The 22,592-nt window shown below is 41.9% G+C and overlaps 1 protein-coding gene across 1 annotated transcript in view; it reads left to right on the top strand.

Moving 5' to 3' along the window:
• CPQ (carboxypeptidase Q) overlaps positions 1-22,274 on the top strand; it is a 141,577-nt gene extending 119,303 nt beyond the window's left edge. Inside the window, exon 8 of the mRNA XM_030506502.1 lies at positions 22,063-22,274. Coding sequence (XP_030362362.1) covers positions 22,063-22,223 — 161 coding nt within the window. The 3' untranslated portion in view covers positions 22,224-22,274. The remainder of the gene's footprint in view (positions 1-22,062) is intronic.
• Positions 22,275-22,592: the final 318 nt, after the last annotated feature.

Below are 22,592 nucleotides of genomic sequence, written 5' to 3'. Positions count from 1 at the left end.
AATGTATAAACACCTCACCGGCTGGAAGCTACTGGAAGTAACTTACAAAATAAATTAGAGACACAAGACAGAAAAACTAGAATTATGTGAGGACAGAAGTTACTGTGAAGAAACCTAAAGTGTTTTTACCTAAACAAGCGTTGTCTGGATTGCCTGCCTGCTTCCCAAATCCAAACCGACAGCAACACCAACCAAGGCACAGTGGAAGGTGCTGGGTGCAGGCTGAGAAACATCAGTGCTCAGTCCATTTCTGAACAGACAGATGCAAAAAAAGAAAAATCAAACTTAGCACTGGTGAAGTCACAGAAGTGATTTTCAAAAAGTTTTATGCCTTGTGCTCCCTAAAGGGGAGACTTCTAAAGGACTTTTAGCAGTATTTTCCACTCGCACATTCATTGCAGTTCATCTGAAGTATTTAGGAGCAGAACATCTTTCTGATCTAAAGTTCTTATTTCTAGACTGTTCATAAAATGCAGTGAGGTTACTCCAGAAGTTTGATGACTAGTTTAATACTGCGTGCAAGGTTCACTTGGAATAGTGATCCTTAATTTCTCTCTGCCTTGCAGGCCAAACTTGGCTGTAGCCATGGGTCAAGTAAAGCGCCAGAGAAAGATCTGTAGTCTGTTAAGGAGCTATTTCAGAAATGTGTACAAACAGAAGAGATTTCAAAAAGCCACAGAGCTGGCAAGAAGGTCTCTGGAGAGTCTCTAAACATCTTCCGTTCCAGCACGGTCTCGCCAATGCCTGTGGCCTTTCTTTCATGTTTGTTTATGCTGTTCTTGAAGACTTACTATAATGGAAACATAGACCAGCTGTTTTGTCCCAGTGCTTAGTTCTTAGGCAGGTTTTTCTAGTATCTATCCTAAGTCTTTCCTGCTGCAGTTTAAGTGCATTACCTCTCTTTTCTCTCCATTATGAACCCAGAAACATGTTTTTTAATTTCCTCTTGCATCAGGTTTTTATGTAAAGTTAATTTTTTTCCTTTCTTAGTGTGGTAGTTTATACTTGCCCCTACTGATCATCATCCTGGGTGGTTTTATTTTTCAAGTATCTTGTTAGTGAAGATCACTTCACAAACTCTCATCATGCTGTCTGTGTCCCTGCTATATGACCCTGGTTAGGGTCGTCTCTTAGCACAGGAAGACTCTACTCCATCATTTTGGTCTATAGTAAAAATACCAAATTGCCCCAGACGCCTGTGGTGCCCCACTCTACACTTTTTTGGCTCCCCGAGTGCACTGTCCATCCAGTTTGGGTGAACCTTATAATATACACCATTTTCTTTGTCTCTTCTGATGTCCTTAATGAATACCATAACTTTGGACTTTCATACATGTTTATAGGATCAGAAAGTTAGTTCAAAGGGAGCCATCATGTGTACTGGGGACACAGACTGAAGTGCTAGACCATACTGTATTCTGGTAGCATCTGGAGATCAGAGTGGTTTTGTGCCTGACATTAAAAGCATTGACCATAGGTGTATGTTTGGGAGGTTCTTCAAAGTTAGGATGCGTTCCAGAAGTAGCTTCTGTGGGTAGATGAGCTCTTTACGTCTTTAAAGAAAGAAAGATATTAAAAGATGTTGATTTGTATAAAGAAGTTCTGCCTGTCTTACGGATTCCATGAAACTACAGTTCTTTGCATCGTGTATTAATGCAGCAAGACAATAAGAGTTACGATTACTAGTTTAATTAAAGCAAACCAATCTTTATGCTGTACAAGCTACTCTCTGGAATTTGATGCAGACTCAAATGAGCCTAGTTCCAGGTTTTATCAGATTGTCCCATTGTGACTTTGGGTGGAAGCCACCAACAAAACTATCATCATCTCTGGAAAGAAAAGTGAAAAGTACATGAGAGACATATATGAACAGCACAGAAAAGATGAATAGTTATCCTCTATAATATTACATTCTACATAGTGCTTATTGTACTACAGAGAATAACAATTCACCTTGTACAATATAAACAGATGATCGGAGCGTCAATGCTAACCAGAGATCAGGCTTAAGACATAAAGACACATTTCTCTGGACAATAGATAATTGAATGGAAGAAGTCAGTACCACGAGATGTTTCGGAGACCAGTATCAAACATAATTTTAAAAAGGATCAACTACTGCATGGCAGGAAGGTCCAGCAAAGGCTGTCCAACACAGTAGTATGAATGCATGTTCCTATTCAGAAAGTCCTCAATGTTGACGGCTGGACAGGTATACTGAAGGAAGAGACCCTGTTCCTCCAGTTCTTCTTCTCACAACATTAGCTGTTACCAGAGAGTATCATGCTGGCTCAACCTTTGGATTTTTCCCAGTTCTTTTTATGTCTACATACAGTCTAAATAGTGCTAAATAACCCAGGTAAGCAGACTCACAGTACTCTTTAGGATCAGTAGCCTTTTAGAATTGGTAATGTTTGCATGTCATTTAAAGTGTTTGTTAGATATAAATTATGATGCAGTCTTTCCTCTGAGCCTTTGTCTCTGTATAATATAAATCCAAGGCCCTCATCCTGCAGTCAGGAGCCTGCGGCTTCCTGCTGCAGCACTTGGCTCGAGCTGAAAGGCAGTGTAATGCAAATGAGAAGGGAAATGGGAGAGGAAAGGTGAAGCGACTGGAGTGGAGCTGTGTGGGGTCTTAGGCTTTCAGCTTTTCAGGCTAGCTATTCTCAAATGGAAGCACCTTTCACTAAGTTTCCAGATTTAGGCCAGAGATAAGCAGGAAATATTAATGATACCAATGATCATTATTGACTCTTTGCATCTTACTTCTGTGCTTTAAAAATGCTAACCGAATCTACAAGCAGACAAGACGCTGCAGCAGCAGCCCTTCACTTCAAATCACAGAGACTCTGAAATAAGCTGAATGGATTTTAAATTTAAAAAATAGATTGTTGTCTCTTCATTTGCATTTCAGAGCAGAATTAGGGGCTCACGTATGTGCTACACGTCACCAAAAGAAGTCTTTAGAAAAATACTGCTGAAGGCTGGGCAGTTGTTTCTCTTGCACTCAGGCTTTAACTGGTGCATCTCACAAAGTGACCTCCGCCTTAGCATTAACAGCGGCCCCTGGAGAAACAGGCAGCAGTCTTCTATGCAGCAGTTTGCACCTACACTGTCTATACCAGTTTCAAGCAAGCCATAGTGCATTCTCATTTTGTTGTCTCTGTTCCCTGCCTATATGCAGAAAGCTGCAGAAATAGATGGCTACTAATAGCTACAAACCCTAGTTTTGGCAAAGCCTAGGTTAATTCTAGGGGTGGGTTGGTTTGGGGTTTTTTTCCCATGCAGATGGGCTAGGGAAGTTCCTAAGCTGTTTACACAGAAGAGCCACTGCCAGATTTGAAAATTATTATTAGGTCTCTAGCCATCATTACTCCCGAGCTTGTAACCACCAGCAGCATGAAGGAAATGGTGTCTGACAGGGCAGCTCTTGCTCTCTTGCTGTGCTGGAGAGTGAGAACCACAGGCTGAACGTGTCAGAGCTTTGGCACTCCAATGCAGCAGCTTGTTTTCTTGGTCTGAACAATTTTAACCCTTCTAACTTCTAGCCAAGAAGCAGATCTCATGCAGCTAAAACTAGTCGGCAAGTTTTAGACATTTATAATCTTGAAAACATCCCAAATTATACATGTCTTCAATTTTAAATCCTCAAGCCATGCTAAATGGGAAGCATTGGAGAGAGTTAATTAGTCTGCCCCCTCTTCCTTTAGTTCCTAATTACTGTGGGTACTTTTCTTGTCCACCAAAACCTGCTGGCTACATTTTAGGGCAGATGTTCATGTGCAGTCATGGTTCTTAATTAGAATCATAGAATCATAGAATGGTTTGGGTCAGAAGGGACCTTAAACATTGTCGAGTATCAACCCCCTTGCCATGGGCAGGGACTAGACCAGGTTGCTCAAAACCCCATCCAGCCTGGCCTTGAACACTGCCAGAGATGAGACATCCACAACTTCTATGAGCAACCTCAAATGTGTGGTTGGAGTAAGCAGGTCTCCCAGTACCTTCTGGAGAGGGCCCACATTTTCCCTCCTCTTATCACCAGTGCAACTACAGAAGCTTTTCTTGTTGCCCTTGACATCCCTGGGCAGATTTAATTCTATCAGGGCTTTAATTTTCCTAACTTGACCCCAGGCTGCTCGGACAATTTCTCTGCATGCCTCCCAGGCTACCTGTCCTTGCTTCTACCCTCTGTAGAATTCTTTTTTGTCTTTGAGTTTGATCTGCAGATCCTTGTTCGTCCACTCAGGCCTCCTGGCATTTTTGCCTGATCCCTTTGTTGGGATGCATTGCTCCTGAGCTTGGAGGAGGTGATCCTTGACTATTAACCAACTTTCCTGGGCCCTTCTTCCCTCCAGGGCTCTATCCCATTACCAGGCACACCCCTAAAGAGGCCAAAGCCTGCTCTCCTGAAGTCCAGGGTAGTGAGCTTGCTGTGTGCTCTCCTTGCTGCCCCAAAGATCTCGAACTCCACCATTTCCTGGTCACTGCAGCCAAGGCTGCTCTTGAGCTTCACATTCCCCACCAGCCCCTCCTTTTTGGTGAGAACAAAGTCCAGCATAGCACCTCTCATTGTTGACTGCTCTATTACTTGGAAACAGAAGTTATCATCAACGCATTGAGGGAACCTCCTGGATTGCTTATGCCCTGCTGTGTTTTCCCTCTGACAGATACCAGGGTGGTTTAAGTCCCCCATGAGGACCAGGGTTTGTGAATATGAGGCCACTCCTATCTGTCTATAGAGGGTCCCATCTGCTCAGCCTTCCTGGTCAGGTGGCCTGTAGCAGACTGCCACTGTAATGTCACCTATTGCTGCCCTCCCTTTAATCTGGCTCCTCATCCAACCCCAGGCAGAGCTCCATGCACTCCAGGTGGTCGTTGACATAGAAGGTACACCCCTCCTCATCTCTCCTGCCTGTCCTTCCTGAAGAGCCTGTATCCTTCCATTCCAATACTCCAGTCATATTTTATGTCTTATTTCAGGATGCTTAGGGGAAAGAAGGGATCATCACACAGTTTAAAATGCCATTTGCTTTTTTTCATATTTTCCATACAGCTCCTCTCTTTCAGTCAGAAAAGTAGCTGCCAGGAAATCTACTAATAGTAAAATGATTTTGAGACATAGTGCAGTGGTTTTGATTGAATTATCTTGATATCTTTAAAAACTTTTTCACTTAATATACTCAACCTAGTGACAATTTAATTTCACTGTCCCTTGGCCCAAGTAATGACTTCCAATTTCTAATTAGAGAGCAAGAGGGAAGGGACTGCAAATGGTCCCTGGGGCCTGAGTTATGAGAGTGCTAAGAAACACTCCTGTAATATTTTAACAGGCGAGAGCTCCTGCCTGCCGAGCCAGCTCTGCTGCCTCTGTGGAAAGGGCAGGGTCGCTGCTTCACCCATGTGTTGGTCCTCTCCAACCAGTCGTGCCTTGGCTTCACCTCCCCAAGCTGTGCAAGTTGTGATTGGGCCCCTCTCTCAGCCTTCCTTACAGCTTACCCGGGCAAAAACATCTGCCTCCATGTTTTACGTGTAGAGCATCCTTTGTGCACCAAAACCCCCTGGGTAGTTTGAAAACATGTCCCCGTTGTGTATAGCACTATTCCATGCCTTTTGTTGCTTTTCTCTGATCATTCTTTTTTGTCTTTTTGATTTGCAGTGCAGTTTAAATTCATTGGGCCAGGAAAAAGTGTGATTGCTCTTCTACTGTTTCAAGAAGATTTGGCTGCTCCATTCACTAAAATAGGTAGCTGTAAAGGCACTCTGCATGCCTTGTCTAATTCCAGATAAGCCTTGGGCTCTCAGTGTGCAACACAAGACAGAATCTAATTATTGAAGTCATTATTATTGCCTTCTCTGATACACTGTCTTTTTCCAAACCCAGAGCCACCTTTGGAGTCACAGCTGTGGACCCTGCTGGCAGCAGTGGGACATGATGGCAGTCTGTCAGCCTGGGAACAATTTGACTGTACTTACCTGGAATGAGTTACTCATTTAAAATTTCACTTGTCTATTTTTTGACCCTGAAAAGAATATGTGACAGGGGAAATTTTCCCTTCTTTATTCAATGCATTCTGATTTCAGTGGCTGCATTCTGAAAAGGTAGTACTTTTTTTTCACCTCTTCTGAGGAATCTGATACTAGCTAAGGCTAAGGTTGAGCTACCCAGGACTAATGAGACCTGCCAGATTTTATTCTCCTGTCAGTCCTTGTAGGAGTGGGAAATGGAAACTATTCAACCAGTAATCATGCAAGACTCTTTTGCAATGATGGAGCTTAAAGAGAGAAAAATCCTCCTCTTTTCCTTTTTTTTTTTTTTTTACTATCAAATGCCTGTCACTTTTAAAGTGAGGATGTAAAAGTAAAATAAATATTGGCTAGAGTGTAAAACTTTTTCATTCAGATGATATTTTTAGGTTAGACTTTTAATTCCAGTTTGACTGAGTAGTCATTGCAGCCCTTTGACCTTACAGCATGCCATTCTATTTAGCAAGAGCACATTTGGCTCCTAGAAGGTTTTAAATTATGTGGGAGTTGGTATATGTACATGTTTGCTGTGTAAAAAAAGTCTTCAATTTATGTATTTGAAAAGAACCAATGGTCATATCTACTCTTTTCCAATGAAACCTGTGTATTTTGAACTTTTTGATAGACTGTAAGGTTTATCTATATTCTCAGACTTCTCTTGATAATGAACATAGTGTAGGAAACATTTCAATTGATTCGAGAAGTGTATATTAGTACAGTAATGAAAAGAAAGGCAAGTTGGTGAGGACAAAGATCTAAATCCATCTAATCTCGGTCTAATGCCCTGAGTGCCTGTCAAATGGGATTCTGGTTATGAAAACTTGCATTTGGGGAGCATGTCTTTCTCCTATAAAAGGCAAGCATAGCAGTGCGGAGATTAAGATTTTTTTTAAGGAATGTATTAGATTCTAGCTTCTCTCTATTAAAATAATTGTAATCATTCAGTAATTATCTTGCTCTAGGCTGCTAACAGACTTCATCACTGGCTCTTTTTCCCCTTTGCATTAGTCTATAGGTGGTGTTTGAATGTAGCACCATAAACAGCTTTACAAGAGGGTGCTTGCACTTGAGTTCTTTCACTAAACCCAACACGAAATTGCTTCAATTTATACATCTTTAAATACCACCTTAAGTTTCAACATGAGCATAATATATCAGAAGGATGGTAGGGAGTATTTAAACTAATAGAGGATTGCTTACTTTGTATTGCCTAGAGTCTGGTCACTGTTATCAAATTATCTGCATTTGTTGCCATCATATGTAAAAGGTGCCATTTGGATCTGCTCATGAAATCTGTGTTAAAAGCTGCACTGAGCAACACAAGCATATCATTTAAAATGAGGCCTTGAACATTTTTATTCCCAAGTAGTGAAAATATACATATTGATTCTTGATTTGTGCAACAATATGATTGCAATGGAGATGGTCAAATGCCATCTGGAGAAGGATTTTCAAAGCTATGCTTACAGCTCGGCATCTGGGGCAACTGGACACTCTGGTGCTTTGTTCTGCTTCTGTAAAGTTTCACCCAACCAGTCTTTGCTTTCTGTATTTTAAATGGGGCCTTTGACCATATAGATTTAATTTGAATGAAAACAAACAAACAAACAAAAAAAAAACAACAAACCAAGCTCTCAAATTTATAAGGAAACAGCATATTCTATGCATGGTAATACAAATGCAGTAAGCCTATCTTGAAGGCAAATGCTGTTTGCATTTACTGGTAGGACTGAGGCTCTGTCCCTGAAAGTATGCAGGTTAACCTTTCAATCTAAAATTCATTGTCAGCTTCTCTTAATGTCTTTTCTAAGCTTGTATGACTTCTGCTTCACTCAATATATTTGCATTTTTGACAAGTCACTCACTGTGTTTGTACCGTGGCAAAATAGCTATCACAGCAACTCAAATTTATGGGTTGGAAGAATCATGCCAGTTAGGCACATCATTGCTTTGTTTACTCTGTCTTCTTTTAGGATTAGTTCTGCTGTGTGGATTAGCCAGAGCTCCCATACAGTTAGGGATATGCTGTAGAGTCAGAGCAGGTGTGACGAATTTCTGTCCTTCCCTACCTTAAAGAACAGAAATCCTTTCATTTCCCCTTTTGTTTTCCAAAGGGGCCCCATGTAATTTCATGAAACACTAAAACAGAGAAAGGTTCTGAGGCTGGGACAATAGTGTTGCAGCAGGTGTCTTCACTGTACCTTAATCCCTTTTTTGTTCTTGTTAAGGTATGTTTTTTCTTCACAGCTTTGCTGACAAAAATATGCAATTTATTGCTTAAGAACATTGAATCATTAGAACTGTTTTTTTCCTTCCTGCTACTTCATATTCACAGCCTGTGGAACAACATGGTCTGTAGACTAGAATGGGGAGGATTACTACAGCTTTGTTTCAGAAATTACTCAAAACTCCCAGATCTGAATAGCCCTGAACCTTGCAGTAAGATCAGATCTGAACTTTGTTTCAAGTACCTCTCTGTTTTTCTATTAATAATGAACTGCGTAAATATACGCTGGTTTGTAGATGAAATGAAAGAGGTATTTCATCACCAATATCTGGAGCATCTAACATTTATTAGGAAATAACTTATATTGGTTTAAAACTCAAGTATGCACTGATCAAAGTAACCACTGATATTTTGAAAGGTATCTTATTGTTGTAGACGTAGTATTCTTCCAGCCTTGTCTAAGGATCCTACACCTAAAATCCATCATGATCTTGAAGAGTTTGGTAGTCTCAGTGGGTTAGGACAATAAAAACCATTGCTCGTCCTATTGGTGTGGTTGTATAAACGCAGTTGCTGTTCATGTGATATAAAATAGAACAGACTTGTAGTGTGTTTAGGATGTCTTTTACTTAAAGTAGGGTGACCATTTGTTTTTTCATAGCTAGTTAAGCACCAGAATGGTCATTAAGAGGCTTTGTTCACCATGTGGGCACAAGAGAGCTCTGCTTAGTTGGGTCCTATGAATATTGGCATTTCTAGGAGTCGGCTACTTGCTGGGAAGGGCTCTAGAGGAACTTTGTGATTAAACGTCTAGTTGTGATCATATCTAAGATCTTATCTAAAGCCTAAAGGGAACTTCAATGGAAACCTGCATGTTTCCTCTCAGTCTCCAGCATCCTCTGGGAAAGCATTAAATTGGATTGTGAGTTTAGTTTAGGAAATAACTCTGTTAATTGTAAAATACAAGGAAGCTATTTCAATGGATTGAAACTGTAAACAGATGCAAACAGTTACTGCAAACAGAAATGCTGCTCAAAACCCTGACACGTCGGTCATTTACAAGTTCCTGCTCCTCACATCTGACCTTCAAACTGTCCGGGGGTGCTTGTTCCCACCAAATTTCTGGGGTGGTTTGGAAGCTGGATGTTAGCAGGAAGTTGATTGGGTAGTAAAGGACGTTGAAGAAAGCACTTCAATACTTTGGATTTCAAATTTATACCATCAGTTACGTGATGCAGTTATATGGAGAGTTTAGACAGGATGATGAGAGGGCTGGAGCACCTCCCGTATGAAGACAGGCTGAGAGAGTTGGGGCTGTTCAGCCTGGAGAAGAGAAGGCTGCGTGGTGACCTCATAGCAGCCTTCCAATATCTGAAGGGGGTCTCCAAGGATGCTGGGGAGGGGCTCTTCCTGAGGGACTGTAGTGGTAGGACAAGGGGTAATGGGTTCAAACTTAAACAGGGGAAGTTTAGATTAGATATAAGGAAGAAGTTCTTTACAGTGAGGGTGGTGAAGCACTGGAATGGGTTGCCCAGGGAGGTCGTGAATGCTCCATCCCTGGCAGTGTTCAAGGCCAGGTTGGACAGAGCCTTGGGCCACATGGTTTAGTGTGAGGTGTCCCTGCCCATGGCAGGGTGGTTGGAACTAGATGATCTTAAGGTCCTTTCCAACCCTTACGATTCTATGATTCTATGATTCTATACAGAAATGCATTTCGTTAGGAAAGATGGTTTACATGGGTCCCAGTCTTCACTTGACCCTCATGTGTGATATTCGAAGCTTAATGGCATTAAAATAAATCACATGCTCAAACTTTAACTGCTTTGCTGAGCTGAGGCATAAACAAACACAGGAAAAAGAATTCTAAATCAGGGAAAGTGCTGATTTCGCAATGGCTTTCATCCCTCTTACATAGTGTTTAAAAGAGAATGCAAAATATAAAGGATTTATAAATCCAGCAACCAATTTTAAAAGTATCAACTTTGTTACCTAGTCTCTGCATAATATACGTATCCATATACCTCATTTGAAAGAAAACACAAATGAAATAAACTATATTAAAATATCCAGGATGCATACATACGTACGTGTACAGGCATCTAACTGAAGTAGATAACCCTTCTAAGTTGAAATGCCTAAGTAGAGAATCCCCTAAATAGGGATCTGTGAATCACTGAACCAGGGTGGTCATAGAGCCAAGAGAAGGGCTGCAAAGACCAAAATCACAAAAGTAATGGAAAGTCCGTGGCAGCTTTTGAAAGAAAGAAGTCATGCCTCACCGATCTAGCAGGACTTTTTCAGAGAAGTTTATAACCATTTTTGTAGCTGGATCCGGTCAGCCAAAGTAACAGTCAAGTCTTCAAAAGCTTCTGGATCAAAGACCTTTAGAAAAATAAGCTACTGTAAGATAAGAGGTATTTACCTCTTGCAAGATAATACCTGATTAAAAGAAGGTAAAAATGAATCGTCAGTCTCCATAATGGAGAAAGCACCAGCTAGGAAGACTCACCCTTTGATTTTCTTTTCTTTTTTTTTTTTTTTTTTCAAAGAAGAGCCTAACCGATTGAAGATAAGAGGGTGGATGAGTGGAGGAAGAGCTTCCAAGTGCCTTTTACTGTTAAAGCTTCATCTGGTTTTGTTGGAATTTTGTGGTTTCTTTTTTTCCAGTCAAGGGCTGCTTAGGATATTATTTTGGAGTCTAGTCTACCTGTGCTCCATGGAGTAGAACTGCTTCCTTCTGTGAGACTTCATTTCACAGGATTTCATGCAAGTTTAGATTGAATCCCCAGCTGTCACCAGTCCTCTGCCACGAGGGAAAGGTTAATGCGTTGCAAAAGTAACTGTGATAATCCTGATAATCCAGAGCTGCAATTTAGTCTGTTTAATGTATCCAGAGGATTAATTCTCAAATGCATTAAGCAAAACAAGAAATAATGCACACTTCATATTGTCTCCCTTCCACTGTAGTCTCATTTAATTAGCCACTGAAACAACTGACTGAAAGCTTTCCCTCTGCCTTGTTTGAATCATGAATTTTAAAGACTTTTGAGAGACTGACTCAGGAGGTGAAACAGCAGGGCTTCTGGTGTTATTTATAAGCTCTGTACTGGAAACTCTTTCAGTGTCTGTAGCCACGTAACTCAAGCAACTTAGCCTGTAATTTCATCATTTGAGACTAAATGACAGGAGAACTAATGCTGTCAGCGCCCCACTGAACAGCATTAGCATTCTCCATTGCCTCTGCCCACTTGAAAAATGGATAATGAAATAATTGGCATTAAAGCCAGCTATCAACTACAGGTTATCCCACGAAAGAATAGGTTAATATGAGCACCAAAATACATGTCTGAAATAATTGGATTTTCATTACAGTAATAGTTCTGAAGACTGCTATTAAGTGAGGGCAGCTCACAAAACGTCTGTGCACCATGTAGTACAAGCAGCCAAGCACTCCGTGGCGCTTGCAGTGACGGGGATGCTATGCCATGGCAGGGAGCCTTCCAGTCAACCCATTCCAAACAGAACTACTGGTGCAACAGATTTACTCCCTGACCACTTAAGAGTTGTGACTTTGCCAGGTTTTAGAAAAGCACAAACTTAAAATATAGAATGAGAAATTATGTTCTCGTTAATCTCTTTAATCTTTTTTTTTTTTAATTTTGGTAGCTCTTTGACACATATCCTTTGAAGGAGAAATCATGTTCTCCCCCCTCTGCCCTGTGGTTTTGACCTTTCAGAATGTCTGGGGCATGCATGCTCCAGCTATGAGAATGAGAGGCTATTGGTTCTGTTATTGTATGGGCATGTGTGTACCTCTACACTCCCATTTCATAGGGTGTGTAAGAGCACAAAGCTGAGTTAGCACTCTGGTGTGAGGAAGAGAATGCTCTTCAGTATTTATGATTTCCTAGTATATACTAGTTTTTAACTGCATAGAAGATTGTCATGTGACCCTTTGCTTCTTTTTTCCCGTTTCTAAGTACTCAATGTAAAGGAAAAGGAGATATATATTTCATCAGGTCTCACTTTATTTCCAAAGCATTATAGTTTTTCAGTACATTCCTGAATATTGTCTCTGGCATTTAAAAGGCCCAAGATTGGAATAAACTTCATAATGAAGTAAAGTTTTTCTTGTTTCTTTAGGAAAAAGCAGTCTTTAATAGATGGGAAAAAAAATGAATGTCTTTTGTAGCCAGGAAAAGGTTTCAGATTAGGTGTTCTTGTTAACATCTTTCTACAAGCAGGACCTTTGATAGTATGCAGATCTCTCTTGGCAAGGAGAAAAAGCTTGAACACATAGGTACTTGGAAGATGCAAGAGATACACACATTATCTTACACAAAGCTTTATGAAGCTTTCTTTTAGCTTCATAAAATTTTGGAAACATCGAACAAAATATCCCTTGTTAAGGCATTTCCAACTTTCTGTTAGGACGTTAGTACAGCTGCGCAGTAGGGCACTGGCCTATGCTCAGATGTCTGGCATCTATTCCTTTCTCAGCTGCTGAAAGAAAATGAATGTGCCATTTCATCTCTGCATGCCTCTCTCTCATCCTACAGTCCCTCTTGTCTCTTTAGAATGTATGTTCTTCTAAGCTGGAGTCTTTTCTATTTGGAGAGTTATATATACTGTGTAAAATAGTGGAGTGGCAATTCTGTCAGCTCCTTTGGGGACTAATGTAAGATGAAACCTAAAAAAGTTATACACTGTTGTAATTCATTAGCATATTAACTTCACTGTATATGGCAATGTACATGTAGAGATCAGTATCCCAAAGATCTAACTGTAATATTGAAGACCTAGCACACCCAGGAGAGATTATACAAACAATGGGGAATTTCTCAGTGTATTTGAAAGATTCATAGAATAATTGTGTTGTGAAGTTTACTTAAAAGCAAAGACAACTGGGACAGTGCAGCAAATGTGTGTTGACTTCAAGACTCACATTTGGCTTCCTCTGGCGATTAAATGCTATTTGGGATATAAAAAAAAAAAAGAAAGAAAACGTAGGGAGGAATGTAATCTAAAATGATTTACGCTGAAAAAATACTCTATATGCTTTCCCCCCTTGAAGATATCTGTGTTTTATGGAAACTGCCTTTGTAATAATTCTGGTAATCAATAACTAATTTTCCAGTCATTGCACAAATGATGATAATTGTAATACTTAAATATCTGTCAACAGAGTTTAATTCTAATGTTAACTTATCACAGCAGTACGTATGAAAGCGGTAGTGCCTGACGGTGATGGACAAGAAGCAGTGGTCATCATTGACACGCTCATCATTCATTTTGTGGTTCATTCATCCTTCTACCTCGATAGCAGCATCACATCTTCTTAAGTTGGCAAGAAAAAAAATGTGCCAGACAGTTCATTAATGTGTGAAGAATCGGTGTTTAATGTGGACATATTGTAAGGAAGGTAAATATTCTGGTCATCAGCTAATTAATATTCACATTGTGCATTTCATACTGAGATCAGAAGCTAGAAGGGATGGGTCTTTTTTTTAGTATTCTTCAATGCGCGTGTGTGTGTATTTTCATCAAGATACTCTTACACAGCTGATTACTGAAAATACATTGTCGGTATCAATTACCACAAAGCTTTTACCTGCCTTGTGCAGCGCATCAAACCATGTGCGAAATAGCTGGTTATGCAGAGATTCATGAATTGAGTTCAAGACAGCAATGAGTTGAAGAATTTGTTTATGGTATGTCAGTTAGAAGAAATGTCTGAATGAGCCAGGGAAATAGCACCGTGGGTTAAAGAAGTACTACAGAATGGCTGAGGTTGGCAGGCAGCTCTTGAGCTGATGTAGTCCAACACTCCTACGCCAGCAGAGTCAGCTGCAGTAGGTTACCCAGGACCATGTTCAGTCAGGTTTTGAGGATGCCCAGATGAATACTCCACAGCCTCTCTGGGCAACCTCCCCCAGTGTTTGGCCACTGTTCCAGAAAAAAAAAGAAAGCTTTCTGGTATTTGGATGGGATTTCATGTGTTTTGTTTTGTGGTGATTGTCTCTTTTCCTGTTAGTGGGCACTACAAAGAAGAGCCTGGCTCCCTCTTCTTCATACTCTCCCATCTGGTATGTATCTCTTCCTCCAGGCTGAACAGCCCAGCTCTCTCAGCCTTTCTTCATATGAAGAATATTCCTTAACCATCTTAGTAGCCTTGTGCAGAACTCCAGTAAGGAGCTCCAGGTGGGTAGATGGAGAGATGCCCTTTCTGGAGATGGTGTCCCAGTGCAGTGGCACAGGAGATGACATATCTTATCCTTCTCCATGAGGTAGCTACCATGTGGGGCTAGGAAACTAGGTCCTGGATGGCATGTTTGTGACATTACCTCAGGCAAGTCACAAACAGGGCAAATGGAGATTATAGGCTGGAGAGTATGGGAACTCTGTTGGGGACGGGTGATGAGGTACAGAGTGTTTGTGGGGGTCAGGATCAAAGGGAAACAGCAACAGGGGACATTACGGTGAGGATCTGTTACAGGCTGCCTGATCAAGAGGACTCTGGGATGAAGCGCTCTACAGACAGATAGGAGCAGCCTCACGCTCGCAGCCCTTGTCCTCATGGTGGACTTCAACCATCCTGACATCTGTTGGAGGGACGGTACGGCCCGGCAGAAGCAATCCAGGAGGTTCCTCGATTGTTTGTGGAAGGGCAACTTCCTCTTTCAAGCAATAGAGGAGCCGACAAGGAGAGGTGCCATGCTGGACCTCGTGCTCACCAACAGGGAGGGACTGGTTGGAAATGTGATGCTCTGGGCAGCCTTGGCTGTAGTTGATCACGAGATGGTTGAGTTTGAGATCCTCAGGACAGTGAGAAGAGCATGCAGCAAGCTCACTGCCCTGGACTTCAAGAAAGCAGACTTTGGCCTCTCAGGAACCTGCTTAGTAAGGTTTCCATGGATATAGTCCTAGAGGGCAGGGGGGCCCAAGACGCTGGTCGATATTCAAGGATCACGCTGCTACGTGCTCAGGAGTGTTGCATCCCGACTAGAAGAAAGTGCAGCAGGAGGGCCAGGAGACCTCCATGGATGGACAAGGAGCTGCTGAGGAAACTTAGAGGGAAAAAGAAGCTTATAGGAGGTGGAAGCGAGGACAGGCGGCCTGGGAAGAATATAGGAGGCATTGGCCCGGAAGCTAGGGACCAGGTTTAGGAAAGCCCAGCTAGAATTAAGTTTGGCAAGGGATGTGAAAGATAACAGGAAGGATTCTATAGATATGTAGCAAATAAAAGACAGACTAGGGACAATGTGGGCCCTCTCCGGAATCTATTGAGAGAACTGGCTACATGGATTTGCGAGAAGGCTGAGGGTTCTTAATGACTTCTTTGCCTCAGTCTTCACTAGCAAATGCTCTGACCACACCATGGAAGTCTTGGAAAGCAGATGCAGGGACTGTGAAAATGAAGACCTTAGGCCCACTGTAGGAGAGATCAGGTTCGAGACCATCTTAAACCTGAACGTAGCCAAGTCCATGGACCTGATGAAATCCATCCACCAGGTCCTGAAGGAGCTGGCGAATGAAGTTGCTAAACCACTGTCCATCATATTCGAAAAATCCTGGCAGTCAGGTGAAGTTCCCGATGACTGGAAGAAGGGTAATATAACCCCCATTTTCAAGAAGCGGAAGATGGAAGACCCGGGAAACTACAGACCAGTCAGTCTCACCTCTGTGCCTGGCCAAATCTTGGAGCAGTTTCTCCTGGAAAACATGCTAAGGCACATGAAAAACAACGAGGTGGTTGGTGACAGCCAACATGGCTTCACTAAGGGGAAATCCTGCCTGACCAATTTGGTGGCCTTCTATGACGGAGCCACGGAACTGATGGACAGGGGCAGAGCAGTTGACATCATCTACCTGGACTTGTAGCAAAGCGTTGACACTGTCCCACATGACATCCTTGTCTCTAAATTGGAGAGACATCAATTTGACAGATGGACCACTCGTGGATAAAGAACTGGCTCGATGGCCACATGCAAAGAGTTGTGGTAAATGCTCGATGTCCAATTGGAAACCTGTAACGAGTGGTGTCCCTCAGGATCGGTGTTGGGACTGCGTCCTGTTTCAACATCTTTGTCGGCAACATGGACAGTGGGATTGAGTGCACCCTCAGCAAGTTTGCCAACGACAGCCAAGCTGTGTGGTTCGGTTGATACGCTGGAGGGAAGGGATGCCATCCAGAGGGACCTTGACACGCTTGTGAGGTGGGCAGTGCCAACCTTATGAAGTTTAACCAAGCCAAGTGTAAGGTCCTACACCTGGGTCGGGGCATCCCAGGCACTGCTACAGGCTGGGCAGAGAAGAGATTCAGAGCAGCCCTGCAGAGAAGGACTGGGGGTGTTGGTTGACGAGAAGCTTAACATGAGCCGGCAGTGTGCGGTTGCAGCCCAGAAGGCCAACCGTATCCTGGGCTGCATCAAAAGAAGTGTGACCAGCAGGTCAAAGGAGGTGATCCTGCCCCTCTACTCTGCTCTTGTGAGACCTCACTTGGAGTACTGCGTACAGTTCTGGTGTCCTCAACATAAAAAGGACATGGAGCTGTTGGAGTGAGTCCAGAGGAGGGCCACTAGGATGATCAGGGGGCTGGAGCACCTCCCGTATGAAGACAGGCTGAGAGAGTTGCGGCTGTTCAGCCTGGAGAAGAGAAGGCTGCGTGGAGACCTCATAGCAGCCTTCCAATATCTGAAGAGGGCCTATAAGGATGCTGGGGAGGGACTCTTCCTTAGGGACTGTAGTGGTAGGACAAGGGGTAATGGGTTCAAACTTAAACAGGGGGAGTTTAGATTAGATATGAGGAGGAAGTTCTTTACAGTGAGGGTGGTGAAGCACTGGAATGGGTTGCCCAGGGAGGTTGTGGATGCTCCATCCCTGGCAGTGTTCAAGGCCAGGTTGGACAGAGCCTTGGGCCACATGGTTTAGTGTGAGGTGTCCCTGCCCATGGCAGGGTGGTTGGAACTAGATGATCTTAAGGTCCTTTCCAACCCTTACGATTCTATGATTCTATGAGATGGTGACAGGGCTGGCAACAGTAGAAGCGAAATGTTGGAAGACAAACAGTTCTTATGCTTGGTTCTTCCTTCTGTTAATTAACATTAATAATACAAAAAGCAATGGACTGCTTTGGTGCAGTTTTACACCACTGAGTTATTTTTCTTACAACTGCATGAGAGTGGATTGATTCATGAACAAACACTTGTGCTTGGTGGCGAAGCTTGGAAGATGGCAAGTCTTAAGGTGCAGCACTTGGGGAAGGAAGATGGGGTAAATAGCATTTATGTTTGAGAGACTGGCTGAACTGTGAGTAGCAGACCTGTGATACCTAGGATCAGTATGTTTCTTAGGAGCTGGATTTGATCACAGGACACGTGTCTGCCATGCTAAGGGTACCTCTGTGATTAATAATTTTGTCAGCTCAGATGACATCAATATCACCCCAAACCCTCCAGTGCAATTTGGGTTTTCAACAGGAATGTGATCAGCACAAGAGCATATGCTGGTTGTGCATGGTTTTAAAATTATTACATTTGTGGAGTAAATTGATCTGTTTGGCAAGTGCTGCCCTGCTCTATAACCTGAGGCCAAAATTAGTTTCATCTGCACCTTGCTCCATATGCAGACTCACTAATAGGTCAGGTATAAGGAAATGTGTAGGACGAGTCGAAAGCAGAAAGAAACAAAACAAAATAAAACCCTGCAAGCCTCCCGCAACAAAGAAACCAAAAAGCCTAACCTGACAAGTGAGAGGCATTACTGAGTGTTTGGCTCTGGACCCTACTTAACACAACTATTTCCGACAAAGGGCAAGTAAGGTGTTGCCTTGCTGTAATAAGGAGAACCCTGCTTTAAGTGCCCAAAACACACACATCATGCTACTGAATAGTGAACTGCTTGGCCCCAGCAGCTGCTCCAAATGTGAGATATGACTCCTCTGGTCCTTCCATCAGACCCATGTGAATGGATCTCACCAGGCAGCTGGGGGGTCACAAGTGGCTCTAGGTAGCTGCTGTTGGGTAACTGCACTGCACCACTCTACTGGAGAGAGATTCCTTCCACTTTGTAATGGAACTATGAATTATCAATTATCTTATTTTTATCTTAATGAAGCTGTAAATTGTTAATTATTTCCAGTTTTTAATTGTCAGTATTTTTGATGCATTCAAGTAATAAGAACAGCATTTTTGGCAGCGATTTTTAACATTTGCTGTTTTCATGCCACAACACCTACTACACCCAGCTAGAAGCAGTTTCTCACTAATTTCTTATTGGCCACAGTATTCCTTATGTGATTTGCATTACTGTAAATGTGAACAGACTGAAATAGGATGATTAAAGAGGGTTGTTTGGCAAACAATCCCTTTTTTCTTTACGGGGTGCTCTGCAAACCGAGAAAGGAACAAAGTGCATAAAACGTGGCAGAGGAGGACTCAGCCCTTCTCTTGTTTTTCTGTTTGAGTATTGGTTCCACCTGGAAATCAGAATTAATATGTGATATACCTACACAACACCTCCCATCTAAGGATTTTTAAGTACTTAATCAGACTTTTCAGAGTCTTGTAAGGCTGTATGCTCTCCCTCTTCTGGGCGGCTAGGATGGAGATGGGTGAATAATTATAGGTCTATGAGACGTGGCTAGTCATCTGTTTTACTTGACTGCTAGCTTATGTAGCTGGCAAGAATAACCTCCATTTACTACTTGCTGTTGTTCCTTAGGGAAATGTTACATAATAACAACAAAAAAACCCAAGCAAACCTTCGATCCCATTTTAGGTGAAAGAACAAAATGGTTAGCAATTGAGTTTTAAAAACTTGTATCTTAAGTGAATTTTTCAAGTTTCTTTCAAGCTTCTGGAAGTGGCGTGTTTGTCTTTGAGGCAGTTTTTTTTGGAAGGGTTAATAATTCAGTGGCTATCAAGGATACAGTACAGTCAACCAGCTGACGTGCTTCAAAACCTCACTGTTTGGAAGTGGGATGCAGAATTCTTCTCTTCCTGCCTTTGTAGGATGGCTGATTGTGCTCATAGCATTGCTGCTTCTGTTAGGTTTTTAGAATAGGGGCTGTAGGATCCCACAGGCTTTATTTAGGTAACCCGAGATGACAGCAGTCTGCGGAGCCCTGCAGAACTTCCCAGTTCTCAGTCCTGGATGCATTCACTGGCAAAAGGGCACTATTCAGTGTCTTGCCATAGCCTGATGACCTCTGGAAGCCGTAAATATCTGCGGGCAGCTGACATCAACACGGAGGAGTCTCAAGTTTGGAACAGGAGACATGAAAATTGCTTGCAGTCATATCTGTACCCCAGGGTGTTTCATGTCTAGAGGCTTGTGTGAGGCCCTCGGTTATAAACTGTTCTTGTGCTCAAAGCCAAGAACATAGATTTTCACTTTTGTTTCTGATTACATAGGATAAAACTGCTTTCTTAGGGTCTTTCACTTAGTCTTTTTTCCTTAGAAACACAAGATGTTTACAGGTCACTGACTTCAATGCTAACCCAAGACATGAAAAAGACAGCAGCAGCCAGTTTAGGAACCCTTCAATATTCTCTCTACTCACACACTCTGATATTTCTTGCACAGTAATTCCTTGATGCCAAAGTCAAAACATTTTCTGATTTTTAAAATCAATTTAGAGAAACAAATCTGTTTCAGCATTTCAGGGAGTTAAACGTTACAACACAAAGTGTGTTTATCCTTGTTCCATTCACAGAGATAAAACACTACTTTGTAAATCCATAGTTACTGTAATTAGTGAAATGTCTGTGACAAATTCCATGCAAACAATTTTTGTCATGAGTCTTACAAAAGTGTTCAAAAGTTGTAATGGGTTTGCCTCAGTGGCTTAACTTGTAATGTGCCTATAGTGCAAAAGTCCCTCAGTTAAAGAATTTATCATTGTTCAACACTTTTATGGTTGTAGATATTGAAAAGAATTCAGAATCAGATTTTAAAAGTGAATATGAGTTGACATAAATTCAGTGCTAAAATTATTGGAACATAATTCAGCATCAGGGTGTAACCTATCCAGTGACTTCTGTGCAATTGCATTGCTTAAAGTCAGTAGCAAACAAGCCTGTTAAGGGCAAGAAAAGCCTCTTACAATAAAATTAATCACAATGCTGTATAACCATATGTTATAACTTTTGATCTTCCTGTGTATCATCTCTCTTTTGAAGGGGTCTTCATCTTGGATGGAATTATAAAATGCATTACCTTTCTACTTCTTCTCTCTAAAACAGCAGTGAAACAAGCAGTCCCAGCTAGTCCCCATTACAGCAATAGAAACATGCATATTAGCCACAGTGAGAGCTGGACTCTGTCCTGAATAACTGTATGAGTGATCAAAAGATATGTATTATAGCAATGTACAGTTACACTGTGAGAAATTTTGCTTTCATTCTCTTCAAAGGCTTCAGGCGTCTCAGGGAAACCAAGAAAAATCATGACTGAGTCTTATGAGTGCACATGAGTTTATCAAAGATCTCATCATCTGATACTGATTTCCACTGCACGTAAATAAATATATGAATAATTTATTTACTTCATCTTTATAAGCAAACAGTCCTGGGTTTTTTCTATCTTACTTGGCATGGTAGGAGTAGCCTCAGTCTGTGTTTCCGCCTGCAGCCCATAGCTCTTATTTGTGAATTTGCATTAGTGCTTGTTCTCTGGGTTTGATGACCATGCAAGGAGGGAGTCTTGCTGTGCTAGGTAGGTCCTACCCTAGGAGCTGTGCACCTCCTAGCCCTGATCAGCAGGCAGGCCAAGAGAATCAATGCAAAAGAATTGCAAGCAGTAAATTAGTGTGCTGGGGGAAAAAATCATATTTACTCATTTTCAAAATTTGGGGTGGAATTCTGTTAATGATGGAAGAGTTGTTGAAATAAAACCAAAACAGATGAAATAAAACCAGAGAAGAGGCAGAGGTAGAGCACTGGGAGAGAAGAAATTGCAAGGGACAGAGAGTCAGAGAGAGTCAGTGGATACTGGACCAGGCAGAAAATAGCCAGGTTGAAAATCTCCCACTGGCATCCATGCTGTTGTACCTAGTGAGGCAGCTGCTTCCCCTGCTCCTCTTGGCTTTGGTCTGCCTTGGGGCCATGAGTGATGCCTTATCGGCATTATTTGTGCTCCCTGAGCCCACCTGGCTTGGGTAAGAATACTCCTTCCCTTGTCCATGCGCTCCTGAGAGGGAGTCAGTCCTGAATGGGAAGAACCATGGTTTCACCTAAGTTGCTTCTGCCCCAGCTGATGAGGACTCCTCTGCGAGGGGGTTGTAGTCCTGGGCTATCTGGGTTACCTCAGGTTATCTAGAAAACTGGTCTGAAACAGCACATCCTTATGATGAACAGAGGGTCAAAAGCAGAAGCAAATTCCAAAGCATTCCCCAACGCAAATAACAACAAGGAGAGGACCCATAACTCAGTCATAACTCATTAGCAGAGCAGTGGGATGAAGAACAGAGGAAGCACTGCCGTGTGTGGGATTACTATAGGGATCTTCCTGCTTGGACTCTGGTAGTCTTAGAGGAAAATGAATGTATACTGTTGCTGAGGAAACAAGTCTCCCAGGGGAATGTTGGATTTTCCCCTACGTGAATTATTGCTGCCTCATGCTCACTCATGTCAATTAACCTAAAACCTACAAACTGCACATGCCACGGCTCTGTGCAGTTATTATTAGGAACTTTATACAGTTGCATGTGGATTTAATCATAAACAGCACAGGAATGGATTCAAGTTTATATTCCTCTTTAAATATTTGTATTCCTATAATGGAATATTGCCCATTTTTCTCTGTAGGTGCCAGCTTGCGTGATGACCTCAGTAAATACTTCTGGTTTCATCATTCTCAAGGGGACACAATGACAGTTCAGGATCCAAACCAGATGAATCTCTGTGCTGCTGTTTGGACTGTTGTCTCCTATGTAATTGCTGACATGGAGGAGATGTTGCCAAGGTAATAAAACAGCAAGAAAGAAGATTTCTGTTCTTCAGTAAAGATTGCGAGTCCATTAATGCATGTGGTCTACAGCTGTGGGAAATTTCTGTTTTTCACCCTGGTGGTGTGGATTATTATGTCTGTTTTCCTCAAAGCACATGCTCTTTTACACATTCCTGTTTCTTTTTGCTGTTTTGATATCTTCCATTTGTGATTTTCACTTAAAATTTCTTCTTTTATGTACTTTCAAATTTCTGGTGAAGGTATACCTCTTTGACTGTAATATAATAACTATTTGTATGCAAAGTGATCTTGTGCAGCAGGAAAAATATACCAAATAAATTTGTTACATCAGAATAATTAATGTATTGAGTTAGTGTACACATTTGTG

The sequence above is a fragment of the Strigops habroptila genome, chromosome 1 (genome assembly GCF_004027225.2).
Source record: "Strigops habroptila isolate Jane chromosome 1, bStrHab1.2.pri, whole genome shotgun sequence".
Classification (NCBI taxonomy): domain Eukaryota; kingdom Metazoa; phylum Chordata; class Aves; order Psittaciformes; family Psittacidae; genus Strigops; species Strigops habroptila.
Note: the sequence above shows the minus strand (reverse complement) of the source record. Positions and strands in the feature narration are given on the sequence as shown.